General features: G+C 37.7%; 1 protein-coding gene across 3 annotated transcripts in view; it reads left to right on the forward strand.

Annotated features, from left to right (window-relative positions):
- SNX24 (sorting nexin 24) overlaps nucleotides 1-16,024 on the forward strand; it is a 201,229-nt gene that overhangs the window by 99,773 nt on the left and 85,432 nt on the right. For all 3 annotated transcript variants that reach the window (XM_037801800.1, XM_037801799.1, XM_037801801.1), the window contains exon 3: nucleotides 6,612-6,716. In XM_037801800.1, coding sequence (XP_037657728.1) covers nucleotides 6,612-6,716 — 105 coding nt within the window. The remainder of the gene's footprint in view (nucleotides 1-6,611; nucleotides 6,717-16,024) is intronic.

Below are 16,024 nucleotides of genomic sequence, written 5' to 3' on the forward strand. Positions count from 1 at the left end.
TTTGTTTGTCTTGTAATCGTCTGTTGCACACTGTACATTTGAACATTTTAAAGTGTTAACTCTTATATTTAGTCCCTGAACTGTTTCTTAAGTTTGTATCCATCTAGTGATATGAAAAAGATTTTCTTGTGTGCCAGGCGCTAACAAAAACAAACCAAAGCAAAAAGCACCTTTACCAGTCTTTGCAAATTTATTCTGCTTTAGCTTGTGGTCTCCTTCAAAGCTTAGCCCTCCTATGAAGAAGATCAAACTGAGACAAGTGCAAAGTGGGAGGTTTTCTCTGTCTTACCTGAGCCTTTGTGGAGCCTGCTTCTTTTCCTGTGCTTTAACTTGCTTGTGGCCTTAGGAATTCCCCCATTCTAAGGAATTTTAATGCCCCTTCTGCTCCCTTTCAATCAGATTTTCACTACCTGGTGGGTGCTTTATTGTACCACTTACTGCAGATAGCCCTTTGCCCCAGGCCACTTCAACTTGATTATTTCTTAATAGTGCTTTAGCTGTCTGCAAGCTGCTTTCCTGCCTTCAGGACAAATTCTAGGAGGGCAAACCCAAGACAGGTTTCCTGGTTCAGTCTTCAGGCTTCATTTGATAGATTGGCACTGACATACAGACACGACAGTGTGTGCATAAAGGTTACTCTGCTCCCCTAGAACAGGGTCTCATTTTCATGAATAGAATTTAAACCTATATCTTAGAAATGTTGGAAGGTTCAGCCCCTTTTATTTTTAGTTCATTCTATTATAGAACTTTCAAGAAGCTTTTTCAGTGGTGTGGGACAATGGTTATAAACAGTTGCATTTTGGTTTGCTCTTTTAATGTGAAAAAATATGTAGGAAGACTTTCTGTTTCTGTGCAATTTTATTGAGATATAGTCACATACCATACAGTCATCCAAAGCGTATAATCAGTTGTTCACAGTACCAGCATATAGTTGTGCATTCATCACCACATTCAATTTTTGAACATTTTGATTACTCCAAAAAAATAAATAAATAAAAATAATAAAAACAAAAGTAAAAAGGAACACCTAAGATGACCCATATCCCCCATCCCCTACTATTATTCATTTGCTTTTTTGTCACCAGTTTTCTACTCCTCTGTCCATACCCTGGATGAAGGGAGTGTCAGCCACAAGGTTTTCACAATCACATGGTCATACCCTATAAACTATATACTTACACACTTATCTTCAAGAAACAAGGCTATTGGGTTGTAGTTCAACAGTTTCGGGTATTTCCTTCTAGCCATTCTAATACTCTAAAAGCTAAAAAGGAGTATCTATATAATGCATAAGAATAACCTCCAGAATGACCTCTTGACTCCATTTGAAATCTCTCAGCCCTGAAACTTTATTTTGTTTCATTTCTCTTTCCTCTTTTCATCCAAGAAGCCTTTCTTAATCCCATGATGCTGGGTCCAGACTCATCACCGTGAGTCATGTCTCACATTGCTAGGGAGATTTATACCCCTGGGAGTCATGTCCCACATAGGGGGGAGGGCAATGAGTTTACCTGCTGAGTTGGCTTAGAGAGAGGCCACATCTGAGCAACAAAAGAGGTTCTCTGGAGGTGACTCTTACACACAATTATAAGTAGGCTTAGCCTTTCCTTTGTAGTAACATGCTTCATCAGGGTAAGCCCAAAGATTGATGGCTTGGCCTACTAAATTGGTAGTCCCCAGTGTTTGTGAGAACATAAGGAATATAAGGAATTCCCCTTATATTTCCACCTTATTCCCAGTCCCTCAAGGGGACTTTTCAAATACTTCTTTATCCTCTGCCCAAATTACTCCAGGATATATTGGGGCATCATTCTAACCTGTACAAACAAACCAGATCTTACTGCCTGTTCAAGGTTCCGTGTAATTATGTTTTTTTAATTAACTGACCATACAAGTTAAATTATATAATATGCTACAGGAAATAAAGATTTTCCACCAAATAAACATCTCTACCTTTAGTCTTACACTGAAGTTTTAAAAAATAGTCAATATCATCCTTTACCCTTTAGTCTGATTTATCTCAGTCCTAACCAAGGCTGTTTGTTCATAACTTTAATTGAAGTCTAATCTCTTTTTCAACTTCTGAAACATTTGCTATATGGGGTAATGTTGACATTCATAGCTGCTGAACTCTAGCTCTAGGTCTCAGGTGTCACCCAGATACCTGAAGTTCCAGGGACAGACCAGGTTATACACAGGACCTGAGCATATTGGAATCTAAAAATAACTATTACAACTCAGAAACAGAGATAACTGCTGTATGAGCGTACAGTCTAGGAACCATTACAATAAGCCTTCCCCTGATAGCCTATGCTCTTAGATTAAATTCTCAGAGTTTGCCTATTATATTTAGTCAATATTAATGAAGTGTTATAATGTCTTTCTTTTCATTTCTGGTTTATTTCACATAATATATTTTCCTCAAGGTAAATTTACCTAGTTGCGTACCTCACAACTTCATTTCTTCTTGCAACCACTCAATATTCCATTGTATGTGTACACCACAGTTCACCATTCCGTTCATCAGGCGATGTACCCTTAGGCCACCTCCATCCATTGTGAATCATGAATACTGCTGCCATAAACACCAGTGTGCAAATGTCCATTCATGTCTCTGCTCTCTGCTCTTCCAAGTATTTACCCAATAATGGGGTTGCAGGACCATATGGCAATCCTGTACATACTTCCCATGGAGCTGCCACACTGCCCTCTAGATGGGCTGCACCATTCTACTTCCTCACCAGCAGTGAATTAGGTACATCCCTTTCTCCACATTTTCTCCAGCTCTTATACCCCTTTTTTTATTTTTTAAACCTTCAATCCTAGGTAAACATTCAGTGGTTCCTGGTATAATCACATGGTCATGTATTCACCACCACAATCTACTTTTGGACATTTCCATTTCTTCTGCAAAAAAAAGAGGAAAAGAAGAAGAAAAGACAAAAGAAAAAAATAAAAGAAAATAAAATGATGAGTAAAAAATAAAAGAAAAAATAAATAAAATGCATTAAAAAATTCAAACACCACCACCACCACCAAAAATCCCATATCCCTCCCTTATAGCCCCCTCTTATAGACATTTAGCTTTGGTATATTACCTTTGCTACAATTAGTGGAGGCATATTACATTGTTACTCTTAAGTATAGACTCTAGTTTGCATTGACTGTATTTTCCCCCCAATACCATCCCATTCTCAACACCCTGCAAAGTTGACATTCATTGTTCTCCTGCATGTAAAAACATTCTTGTAGTTGTACATTTAATCACCATCATTGACCTCTCTAATTTTCACCAAGTTATACAGTCCCAGTCTTTATCTTCTGTCTTTCCTTCTGGTGTCATACATGCCCCAGCCTTCCTCTTTCAACCATACTCACAGTTATCTTTGTTCAGAGTACTTTCAGTATTGTGCTACCATCACACATATTCTGCTATCCATTTCTGGATCTATACAACCAATTTTGTTAAACCTTCTGTGCTCCTTCAGCATCAAATGCCCGATCTCTAACCTCTTTCTATCTCCCAATAAACTGTATTCTCAACTTTAACTCTCAAAGTTTGCTCATTAATGTTGGTTCATATTAGTGAGACCATACAGTATTTGTCCTTTTGTTTCTGGCTAATTTTGCTCAGTGTAAAGTCCTCAAGGTTCATCCATGTTGTTATATGCATTGTGACTTTATTCTGTCTTACAGCTGCATGGTATTTCATTGTATGTCTGTATCACAGTTTGTTTATTTACTCATCTGTTGATGGACATTTGGGCTGTTTCCTTCTCTTGGCAATCGTAAATAATGCCACTATAAACATTCATGAGCAAATGTCCATTTGTGTCCCTGCCTTCACTTCCTCCGAATATATATCCAGTAATGGGATTGCTGGATCATAAGGCAGTTCTATGCTTAACTTCCTGAGGAGCCACCACACTGCCTTCCAGAGTGGTTATACCATTCTACATTCCCACCAACAGTGAATAAATATGTCTCTTTCTACACATTCTCTCCAGCACTTGTAATTTTTTGTTGTTTTTTTTTTATAGTGGCCACTCTAGTAGGTGTGAGATGCTATCTCATTGTGGTTTTGATTTGCCTTTCCCTAATAGCCAGTGAAGTTGAGCATCTTTTCATATGTTTTTGAGCAATTTATATTTCCTCTTTGGGAAAAGTGTCTGTCCATGACTTTTGCCCTTTTTTAAATTGTTTTTTTTTTTTTTTTTTTTTTTGATGTTGTTGAGTTGTAGGATCTCTTTATATATTCTGGATATTAAACCCTTATCTGATATGTGGTTTCCAATTATTGTCTCCCATTGCATGGGCTGCCTTTTTGCTTTTCTGGCAAAGTCCTTTGATGCACAACAGTTGTTCAATTTTGAGGAGATTCCATTTATTTTCTTTCACTGCTTGTGCTTTGATGTAAGGTTTAGGAAACTACCTCCTATCACAAGATTTTTAAGGGATTTCCCTACATTTTATTCTAAAACTTTTATCGTCTTATCTCTAGTATTTAGGTCTTCGATCCATTTCAAATTAATTTTTATATAAAATGTGAGATAGGAATCCTCTTTCATTCTTTTGGATATGACTATCTAGTTCTCCAAACACCATTTATTGAAGAGGCTGCTCTGTCCCAGTTGTGTTGGCTTGACTGCCTTATCAAAGATCAATTGTCTGTAGATGAGAGGGTCTATTTCTGAACACTCAGTTCGATTCCATTGGTTAGTGTGTCTGTCTTTATGCATACCATGCTGTTTTGACTACTGTAGCTTTGTAATATGCTTCAAAGTCAGGTGGTGTGAGACCTCCCACTTCATTCTTTCTCAAGATATTTTTGGCTATCAGAGTGCCTTGCCCTTCCAAATAAATTTGGTTATTGGTTTTTCTATTTCTGCAAAGTAAGTTTTTGGGATTTTAATTGGTGTTGTGTTGAATCTATAAATCAATTTAGGTAGAGTTGACATCTCAGCTATATTTAGTCTTCCAATCCATGAACACTGTATGGCCTTCCATTTATTCAGGTCCTCTGTGATTTCTTTTAGCAATTTCTTGTAGTTTTCTGTGTTTAGGTCTGTTGGGTCCTTGGTTAAATTTATTCCTAAATATCTGATTTTTTTGGTTGCTATTGTAAATGGAATTTTTTTCTTGATTTCCTCCTCACGTTGCTCCTTACTAATGTATGGAAACACTACAGTTTTTTGCATGTTGATCTCGTGCCCTGCTACTTTGCGGTATTCATTTATTAGTTCTTGTAGCCTTGCTGTAGATTTTTCAGGATTTTCTACATATAGGATCATGTCATATGCAAACAGTGAAAGTTTTACTTCTTCTTCAATTTGAATGCTTTCTATTTATTTTTCTTGCCTAATTGCTATAGATAGAACTTCTAGCCCAATGTTCAGTAACAATAGTGATAGTGAGCATCCTTGTCTTGTTCCTGATCTTAGAAGGAAAGCTTTCAGTCTTTCCCCATTGAGTATGATGTTAGCTGTGGGTTTTTCATATATTGCCTTTATCATATTGAGGATGGTCCCTTCTATTCCTATCCTTCTGAGTGTTTTTTATCAAGAAAGGATGTTGAATTCTATCAAATGCCTTTTCTGCATTAATCGAGATGATCATGTGGTTTTCTGCTTTGATTTATTGATATGGTGTATTATGTTAATTGATTTTCTTGTGTTGAACCAGCCTGGAATAATCCCACCTGGTCATGGTGTATAATTCTTTCAATATGCTGCTGGATTCAATTTGAAAGTATTTTGTTGAGGATTTTTTGTACCCATATTCATTAAAAAGATTGGTCTATAATTTTATTTTCTTGTATTTTTGTCTGATTTTGGTATTAGGGTGATGTTGGCTTCATAGAATGAGTTAGGTAGCTTTCCCTCCTCTTCAATTTTTTTGATGAGTGTGAGCAGGATTGGTATTAATTCTTTGTTGAATGCTTGGTAGAATTCACATGTGAAGTCATCTGGTCCTGGACTTTTCTTTTTTGGGAGCTTTTTGATGACTGATTCAGTCTCTTTACTTGTGACTGATATGTTGAGGTTGTTTGTTTCTTCTCAGGTCACTGTTGGTTGGTCATGCTTTTCTAGGAAGTTGTCCATTTCAAATAGGTTGTCTAGTTTATTAGCATATAGTTGCTCATAGTACCTCTCATTATCTCCTTTATTTCTGCGGGGTCCATGGTTATGTCCCTATGTAGGAAGACTTTTAAAATCAGAAAAGTATTTCTCCCAAGCAGAATTTTATTGCATTAATTGATTTAAGAAACCATAATGTCTTTATTTCTTTATAACTCGTTTTTGCACTTTTAATTTTTCAGAAAAGGTTATTGAATTAAGTAATTCCCAGTGAAATGCTGGTTGATACACAACAATAAAAACAGCTACCAATGACAAAAAATGCCCTTCTTCAGAAACCTAAACATTTAGAAAATCTGAGGTTTTTGTTTTCTTTTTTGGACAAAATTTCAGTATAATATTTTCTTTGGTCTTATTTTTGGAAATAGCAGTGTATCACTTTCTTCTTTTTGCTTTTTTCTCCAAACAATGTCTTAATATAATTAAGAAACATTTTCTTTTTTTTTTTTTTTTTTTTTATTTCTGTCTTTATAGCTTAAGAAATCTATAAAAACTCCAGAAATTCCTTCTAAACATGTTAGAAACTGGGTCCCAAAAGTCCTGGAACAACGACGACAAGGTTTGGAAACATATTTACAGGTAAGATGTGTTTAGATTTTGAATATAATATAATATAACTGAAGTAATCATGTCTCAAATTTTTCTCTCACTACTTATGGGTGGAATCTAAAATATATCAAGGAGTCAGTCTAGACTAAAATGAAATTAGTTTAAAAATTATAAACATGTTCTTTGTTGCTTTTTTCTCTTTATAGGTTCTATTTAAAATTGAATGCTGGTCAGGGAAGTGAAAATTTAGTATAAAGATAAAAATTGATAGGGAGAGGGTCCGTCTGTTTTAAATTCATCTCTGCAAATTCCTTTTCTCCAATAAGAAATTTTTTGCTTTCTTTAGCAATCCCAGTCTTTAGTGGGAAAGGGGTGGGGAGAGGTGGAGGGTGAAAGACATTGAATCTTCAATGGGACTGGCTAGTATATTTATAGAATCAAATTGAGAGTGAGTGTGTAAAAGGTACTTATAATGAAATGCCAACTTTTTTGAAAATTAGAATACATGTTTTAAATAGAATTCACTAGCATGCTCTTCTCTGTAGCTCAGAGGAACAAGCAGTACTACTCTAATCCTGTGCCTAGTGACAGTAAAAACAAAAGGCAAGTGAGGAGCAGTGGCAGCTTCTCTGAATTTGAAACAAGAAGGACTTAGAGGTCTCAAGCTGACCATTTAATGTACTCATCATTAAATCTAAAAAGTGCTACGTAGGGCAAGGGGTGAGATGGGGCAAGCCTTGTGCTCAGCCATTACACCTGTGCACCTGAATCCACTTGAGAGGCTAAAGGATGAGAATGAATAGGTGGGCAAGGACTAGGGAATATCGTGGCCCTCAAAACAGGAGAGCTGGATTTCACTTAAAGTTACGAATTTATCACGATGAGTTGTCCATTCAAGTGCACATTACATTAAAGGAATAGGTAGTCATGACTGTTCTTTCTTTGATATCTACTTGTACACATTAGACAGTAACTCTAGCAGAGATTCTATTTAGGAGGAAAACCACAGACTCTGTGACATCAAATACCATTTCTTCTACAGAGCTTTTCCAGGTGGTTGTGCCTGAATCCATGGTGATTAGAAGCTAAGGAAAGGCTGCCGCCGCAGATTTGTATTTAATGCTAAATTCAAAGGGCTCTCTTCCAGTAAAAAGATGCCAAGAGCTCATTCCTGGCCTCCTCATATAGCTCATGTTAGAGTACCTTGAGGATATCTGTGAGAGGGGTGCCTCTTTTCTGTTTTTGCTCTTCTGCTCTTGGGCATGATGGAAGGAAAGATCCCTTACTGTCTCTCCCTGGAGGTGGGAGCTGAAGGTTAATGGGGATCTCAAATCACAGGAATGTGTGTGGCCATGTTCCTTGAGACTTGGTATGTGTAACACTAAACTGTAGCTTCAGGCAACACTACAGAACAAATTTTTTAAAAACAACACTTTAGAAATTGTTTTCAAAGGGTAAAAATGCATGTTCTCTATAATTAAATTGAATAGGTAAATAGTACATCCTTGTAGGTAAGCCATATTTTCCATAGATATGGTATGTGTATCTTCAAGCTTTAGTTTTGAAGAAAGCTTTGCTCTTTCCTGCTCACCTATTGTATTTGACACATGACTTTCATTACTACTCAATGTAAACATTTTAAGCTGTTTGCACTTTGCTTATAAATATGTGAATATAAATCATTTGGCTTAGAGAGGAGTTTATAGTGACCCTAAAATTGAGCTTAGAATTTTCAGCCCTCAGAACTGGAGATTGAAAGATGTAGTTGAAGGGCTCAGAGGGCTTGCTTTCTGTTGTGCATTTACTATTCAATTTGTCTCTTAATTCTCCAAGGAATTGAAGGGAACCTCTCTTCTTTCTTTTTTCCACCTGATTCTATTTGCTGGCAAAGGGAGCTTGACAGATGTAAAATGTGTTTGAGCAGTTTATCAATCCCAAGTGAAATGAAAATACTGGCCTGGGTGCAGTTTCTTGATAACTTGGTATTTAAATTTCGTTAGAAGTAACATGGTATTACTGTTCCTTCTGCTTGCCTTGCGAACTCCAGTTAGAATCCCACTCACTCTCCTCACTGGTCTGAACCCAGTGAGTAGATGCTGCTACCACTTCTCAGCAGGCAACATCCTGCAACTGAACAAATTGTCATCAGGCAAGATAGCCCCTGTTCTACCCATAAATCTAAGAAAGTATTAATACCTCAAAGCCTTAATCTAAAACTCACAGGAAATGTAGTCATTTTGTCCACCTTGCCTTGTCCCATTCAGCTATGCTGACAACTATCCCTCTGGCCCCAGTTGCCGACCTATAAAACAGGCAGATTGACTCTTGGAAGAATCAGAAAAAACAACTCTTCCTCTTGTCCAAGAGGCAACTAGTACATTTTGAACTGTGGATAAGTGCAAGCCCACAAATTTCCCAAATTAGCATATACTACTCTTTTATTTTATTGATAGAGAAACTGAGGCTCTCCAGTGGGATTAAGAAACTTTCCTTTGTGCTTTAATAAAGAACTTTAAAAACTAGTAGAAATTTAGTTTCCTAACTCCCCTCCCTACCCACGTACCTCAAGGAAAAGCCTCCCAGAAGCCTCCCAGAACACTTGCTCCACTCACACACTCAGTCACAGGGAGAGGCCTGCGGCGATCACTCCTACTGACATTCATGCAAAGAAAGCCCACACAAACCACCCAGGCTACTTTCTTCAGTATGGTCCAGTCACCAAGAATTGCCAGTCATTTGAAGAAAACAGTCTGCATCAACAAAAAAGACTGAGATGAACTGAAATACTGACTCTTTAGGAAACAGAAAATTAAAGACACAAAGTATGTCTTAAAATTTTATTTAATAATTTCAGAGAGCTTCACAAATTCATGCTATCCAAAAAATGACAATAGCGTGCTATAGAAAAGGAACAATCTGAAGACACTTGGAAAGCTTAGAATTTAATGTGTTATCATCCAATTGAAAATGTTCCATAAATGCTCTTTCTGGTTAGGAAATTGTTTCATAAAGTACGGATAAAAAGCTATCAAGCAGAAGATGAGACATAGAGGGCCAATCCAAGTCTAATGCCCTACTTCTTTCTAGAGTACTAGAAATAACAAAGAGGAAAATTAAAAAGTACGAAAGGGCACAGGGACCCATGGCAAGATTCAAGCTGCTGGAGAAGGTGGAATAAAAAAAGATGACCAAGGAGGAGCTTCCAAAAGAGAGGATTAGGAGGGGACAGCAAAATCTTCTTCTTTCCCCAAAGCAGCAAGTAGCCAGCCAGAAACTGTCCATATCAACTCTTTGGGCACCTGGGGAACAGGAGAGGGCATTTCAATGCCCAGTTCAGTGCGGGATGAAGGAACTGAGAAAATGGGCAGAGACTGCAATTCTGGCTGTGGCTTCTGGTGTCCATCCCCAACCCTTGGGGGAAGCAGTAGCAGGAGATCCAGTCCTTGCCTGGGGGGCTGAAGGAGTTCTCTCTCCCAGGTACAGAGAGGGACAGAGCCCAACACTGAGCCAGATATTGGCCAATGAAGTGGGATCTCCGCAGTTTCAGCTCTGCCCAGTCAGCTTCTGCTCAGCTTCTGAGGTCAGATAAGTAACTGAAGAGCACCGTCTGCTGGACAGGCCAGAAAGTGTAGAAAAAAAAGGCAGGGTTTTTCAGAATCTCTCCAGATCCTATTTCAGGCCCTTCGGAGCTGGTGCACACCCCCTGCACAGGTGCCTAGCCCTGTTTTGGCTGGGAAATACTGATGAGTCAACCATTAATGAAGTGCTCTAATACAATCCCAGGCAACATCTAAATCCTAGAAAAGAAAGAGAAACCGACCTTCGGAACAGATCCATTAGGATAATCAGATGACCAAATATCAGCAAAAAATCCAGGGCATACTTAAAGACAGGAAGAAATGGCCCAGTCAAAGGAACAAACCAAAAAAGTTGGAGGAGGCAAGAATCTGGAACAAATAATCAAAGGTGTTCAAACAGATCTCCTGATTCAATTCAAAGAAATGAAGGTAAATATGCATAAAGAGATAAAGGATATTAAGAAGACACTAGGGGAGCATAAAGAAGAATTTGAAGAATACATTGGAAAAATAACAGACATTGTGGAAATGAAAGACACTGTAGATGACATTTAAAATATGCTGGAGACACAACACCGCAGATTTAAAGAGGCAGAAGAAAGAATCAGTGAGTTAAAAGACAGAGCAACTGAAATCAAACAGACAACAAATGGAGGGAAAAAATGGAAAAATGTGAACAGAGTCTCAGGGAAATTTTTCATAACGCAAGGCATGGAAACATACAAATCGTGTGTCCCAGAAGGAGAAGAGAATGGAAAAGAGCCAGGAAGAATATTCAAGGAAATAATGGCTACAAATTTCCAAACCATTATAAAAGACATAAATATGCAAATTCAAGAAGCCCAGCATATTCCAAACAGAATAAATCCAAATAGACCCACTCAAAGACACACATTAATCAGACTGTCAAATGCCAAAGAGCAAGAGAAAATTCTGAAAGCAACAAGAGAAAAGCAATTCACCATAGACAAGGGAAGCCAAATAAAACTAAGTGCTGATTTTTCATCAGACACTATGGAGGTTAGGAGGCAGTGGTACGATATATTTAAGATACTGAAAGAGAAAAATTACCAGCCAAGAATTCTCTATCCAGCAAAAATGTACGTCAAAAATGAGGGAGAGTTTAAAATATTCACAGATAAACAGAAGCTGAGAGACTTTAACATGAGACCAGCATTACAAGAACTACTAAAGGGAGTTCTGCTGGCCAAAAAGAAAAGATAGGAGAGAGAGGCCTGGAAGAGGGTACAGAAAGAAAGAGTATTAGTAAAAGGTAACTAAAAAGATAACGAGAAAAAAAAAAAAAAAAAAAGATCTGACCAATAAAATCAAAGGATAAAATGGTTGCAGTAAGTACGGCCTTTACATTGAATGTTAATGGCTTAGGCTCCCCAAACAAAAGACACAGATTGGCAGAATGGCTTTAAAAATATGAACCATATATATACTTTTTGTTTGTTTTTGTTTTTGTTTTTGTTTTTGTTTTTTATCTTCATTTTATTGAGATATATTCACATACCACGCAGTCATACAAAACAAATCGTACATTCGATTGTTCACAGTACCATTACATAGTTGTACATTCATTACCTTAATCAATCCCTGACACCTTCATTAGCACACACACAAAAATAACGATAATAATAATTAAAGTGAAAAAGAGCAATTGAAGTAAAAAAGAACACTGGGTACCTTTGTCTGTTTGTTTGTTTGTTTCCTTCCCCTATTTTTCTACTCATCCATCCATAAACTAGACCAAGTGGAGTGTGGTCCTTATGTATTTCCCAATCCCATTGTCACCCCTCATAAGCTACATTTTTATACAATTGTCTTCGAGATTCATGGGTTCTGGGTTATAGTTTGATAGTTTCAGGTATCCACCACCAGCTACCCCAATTCTTTAGAACCTAAAAAGGGTTGTCTTTGTAAATACTTTTTATTCTCTGCTCAAATTACTCTGTGCTTTATTGGAGCTTTACACTAGCCTGTACAAAACAATTAGATCTCACCACCTATTCAAGGTTCCATGTAATTATGGTGTTTGAATAAACTGACCATACAAATTAAATTATATAGTGTGCTACAGAAAATATAGATTTTGAACCAAATAAACATCTCTTCCTTTGATCTCACATAGAACTTGAGGTTTTAAAACACTCAATATCATTTACCCTTTCATCTGATTTACCTTAGTCCCAACCAAGTCCATTTCATTCATATCTCTAATTGAAGTCCTATCTCTTTAACAGCTATTTTAAAAATTGCTATATGGGGTAATGTTGACATTCATAGCTGCCAAACTCTGGCTCTGAGTCTCAGGTGTCACACAGATACCTGAAGTTGTAAGTACTGCCTAGGTTATTCACAAATGGCCCAGCATATCAGAATTTAGAAATAATCGTTACAACTCATGAATCGATGTGGCTGCTGTACGAGCTTACGATCTAGGAACCTTTACAATAAGCCTTCCCCTGATGACCTATGCTGTCAGATTCAATTCTTAGAGTTTGCAGATTATATTTAGTCCATATTAGTGAGATGTTATAATGTTTGTCTTTTTGATTTTGGCTTATTTCACTCAACGTACTGTCCTCGAAGTCCATTAACTTTACTGAATACCTCACAACTTTATTGCTTCTTGTAGCCACTCAATATTCCATTCTATATACACCACAGTTCACCATTCCATTGATCAGTCAATGTGCCCTTAGGCCATCTCCATGCGTTGAAAATTGTGGGTACTGCTGCCATGGACACTGGTGTGCAAATGTCTATTCAAAAGTGTCCCTGCTCTCAGTTCTTCCAAATATATACCCAATAATAGCATTGCAGGACCTTATGGCAACCCCATTCTTAGCTTCCTCTGGAACCAACGTACTGCCTTCCATATGTGCTACACCATTCTACTTCCCCACCAATAGGGAATAGGTACATTCCTATCTCCATGTTTTCTCCAGAACTTGTATCCCTCTGTTTATTTTTTAAACAGTTTTATTACTCACACCCTGTGCAATCCATCCTAAGTAAGCAATCAGTGATTCCTAGTATAATCACATAGTTATGCATTCGTACCACAATTTATATGAGGACATTTCCATCTCTTCTGCAAAGAGAGAGGAAGAGGAGAAAAAAATGAAGAATAAAAAAATAAAAGATAGGTGGAATATAAAATAAAATACAATGAAAAGATCAGACAACAGCACCACCACCAAGAATACCATACAACTCCCTTATATCCCCTCTTAACAGACATTTAGCTTTGGTATATTGCCTTTGTTACAATTAATGAAAACATCTTACAATGTTACCCTAGTTTGCATTGATTGTATTTTTCCCCTGTACAATCCGATTTTCAACATCTTGCAATGTTGACATTCATTTGTTCTCCCTAACGTAAAAACATTCTTATTTTTGTACATTCAGTCACCATCGTTGCCCCTCAAGGTTTTTCTAAGTTACACAATCCCAGTCTTTATCTTCTATCTTTCCTTCTGGTGTCAGACATGCCCCAGCCTTCCTCTTTCAACCATACTCACACTTATCTTTCTTCAGAGTACTTTCAGTATTGTTCTACCATCACACATATTCTGCTATCCATTTCTGGATCTATACAACCAATTTTGTTAAACCTTCTGTGCTCCTTCAGCATCAAATGCCTGATCTCTAGCCTGTTTTTATCTCCTGATAACCTGTGTTCTCAACTTTAACTCTCAAAGTTTGCTCATCAGTGTTAGTCCATATTAGTGAGAGCATACAGTGTTTGTCCTTTTGTTTCTGGCTATTTTCACTCAACATAAAGTCTACTGTCTACCATTTTGTCTTTTGTATTTTATATGTCATATTTTATTTTATTTTTATTTTCCTCCCTCTGTCTTTTTACCCTTACTGATATTCTTCATGTCTACACTCTTCTCCAAACCTCTCTCTCCTTGCTTTTCCTGTCTTCCTTTAGTGCTCCCTTTATTTCTGGTAGAGCAGGTATCTTGTTCACAATCTCTCTCAGTGTCTGCCTGAAAATATTTTAAACTCCTCCTCATTTTTGAAGGACAGTTGCTGTATATAGAATTATTGGGTGGTAGTTTTTCTCTTTCAGTATCTTCAGTATATCATACCAATGCCTTCTTGCCTTCATGCTTTCTACTGAGAAATCCACATATACTCTTATCAAGCTTTCCTTGTATGTGATGGATTCCTTTTCTCTTGCTGCTTTTAGAATTCTCTCTGTCTTTGACATTTGATAATCTATTAAGTGTTTTGGAGTAGGTCTATTTGGAGTTATTCTGTTTGGGGTACTCTGCGCTTCTTGGATCTGTAATTTTGTCTGTAATTTCATAAGAGATGGGAAATTTTCAGTGATTATTTCTTCTATTATTCTTTCTGTCCCCTTTCCCTGCTTTTCTCCTTCTGGGACACCCATGACACATATATTCATGTGCTTCCTGTTATCCTTCAGTTCCCTGAAACCCTGCTCATATTTTTCCATTCTTTCCCCTATCTGTTCTTTTGTTTGCAGGATTTCTAATGGTCTGTCCTCTAGTTCATGAATTCTTTCTTCTGCCTTTTCAAATCTGCTGTTGTATGTCTCCATTGTGGTTTTCATCTCTTCTATTTTGTCTTTCATTCCCATAAGTTCTCCCCTTTGTTTTTTCAAGCTTACAAATTCTTCTTTATGGTCATCCAGTGTCTTTATATCATTCATATCTTTTGCCACATTTTCCTTCAGCTCATTGATTTGATTTAGAAGATTTGTTTGAACTTCTTTAATAAGTCGTTTCAACTCCTTTATCTCACTTGAAGTGTAAGTTTGTTCCTCTGACTGGACCATATCTTCATTTTCGCTTGTGTGAATCATTTTTTGTTGTTTAGGCATCTGGTTTCCTTGTTTTCCCTAATCAGAATTTCCTAGACAAGACAGGTCCAGGTCTCGGGATGAGTTGTGATTAGTATCAAGTTTCCCTGAGGATGAGCCCCAGCAGATTGTCAGACTTTCCTGTGAGGCCTCTGGACTTTTCTGTACTGCCCAGCAGGTGGTGCTTGTCAGCCCGCAGCTCCCATCTGGCATAAAGGATTGCAGTGTCTCTAATTCTCAGCAAACCCTGTCCCTGCCAGTGGCCAAGGGTGAATCAGAAGCCAAGCTTAAGATGTTATTGTTTTTTTGTTGTTGTTGTTGTTCTTTTTTCCCAGGCCCTGTGATCTGCGTTCTCTGAGGGAGGGCAGCACACAGCCACTTGAGCTGGGCCCCACCCTCCTTTTCTTAGGAAAGATAAGCCCTTTGAGGAAGTTTTTTCCTCCACTTGACTTCTTCCTTTGTCTACCTTAACTCCACCCTTGCCTCAATCTGCACTGACAATTGTAGATTCCTGAGACTTTCTCTGAGGTACTCAGAATGAGAGAAAAAAAGAAAAAAGTAAGAAATCACCTTTTCAGAGGCAGTCCCTAACCTTCCAGTTTCACTGGTTGTGCCAGTTTGAATGTATTGTGTCCCCCAAACGCCATTATCTTTGATGTAGTCTTGTGGGGCAGACATTTTAGTGCTGATTAGATTTGCTTGGAATGTGCCCCACCCAGCTGTGGGTGATGACTCTGATGAGATATTCCCATGGAAGCATGGCCCCACCCATTAAGGGTAGGCCTTGATCAGTGGAGCCATATAAATGAGCTGACTCAAAGAGAAGGAACTCAGTGTATCTGTGAGTGATGTTTTGAAGAGGAGCAAGCCTGCTAGAGAGGAGCGTCCTGGGAGAGAGCCATTTTGAAACC

The sequence above is a fragment of the Choloepus didactylus genome, chromosome 13 (genome assembly GCF_015220235.1).
Source record: "Choloepus didactylus isolate mChoDid1 chromosome 13, mChoDid1.pri, whole genome shotgun sequence".
NCBI lineage: Eukaryota > Metazoa > Chordata > Mammalia > Pilosa > Megalonychidae > Choloepus > Choloepus didactylus.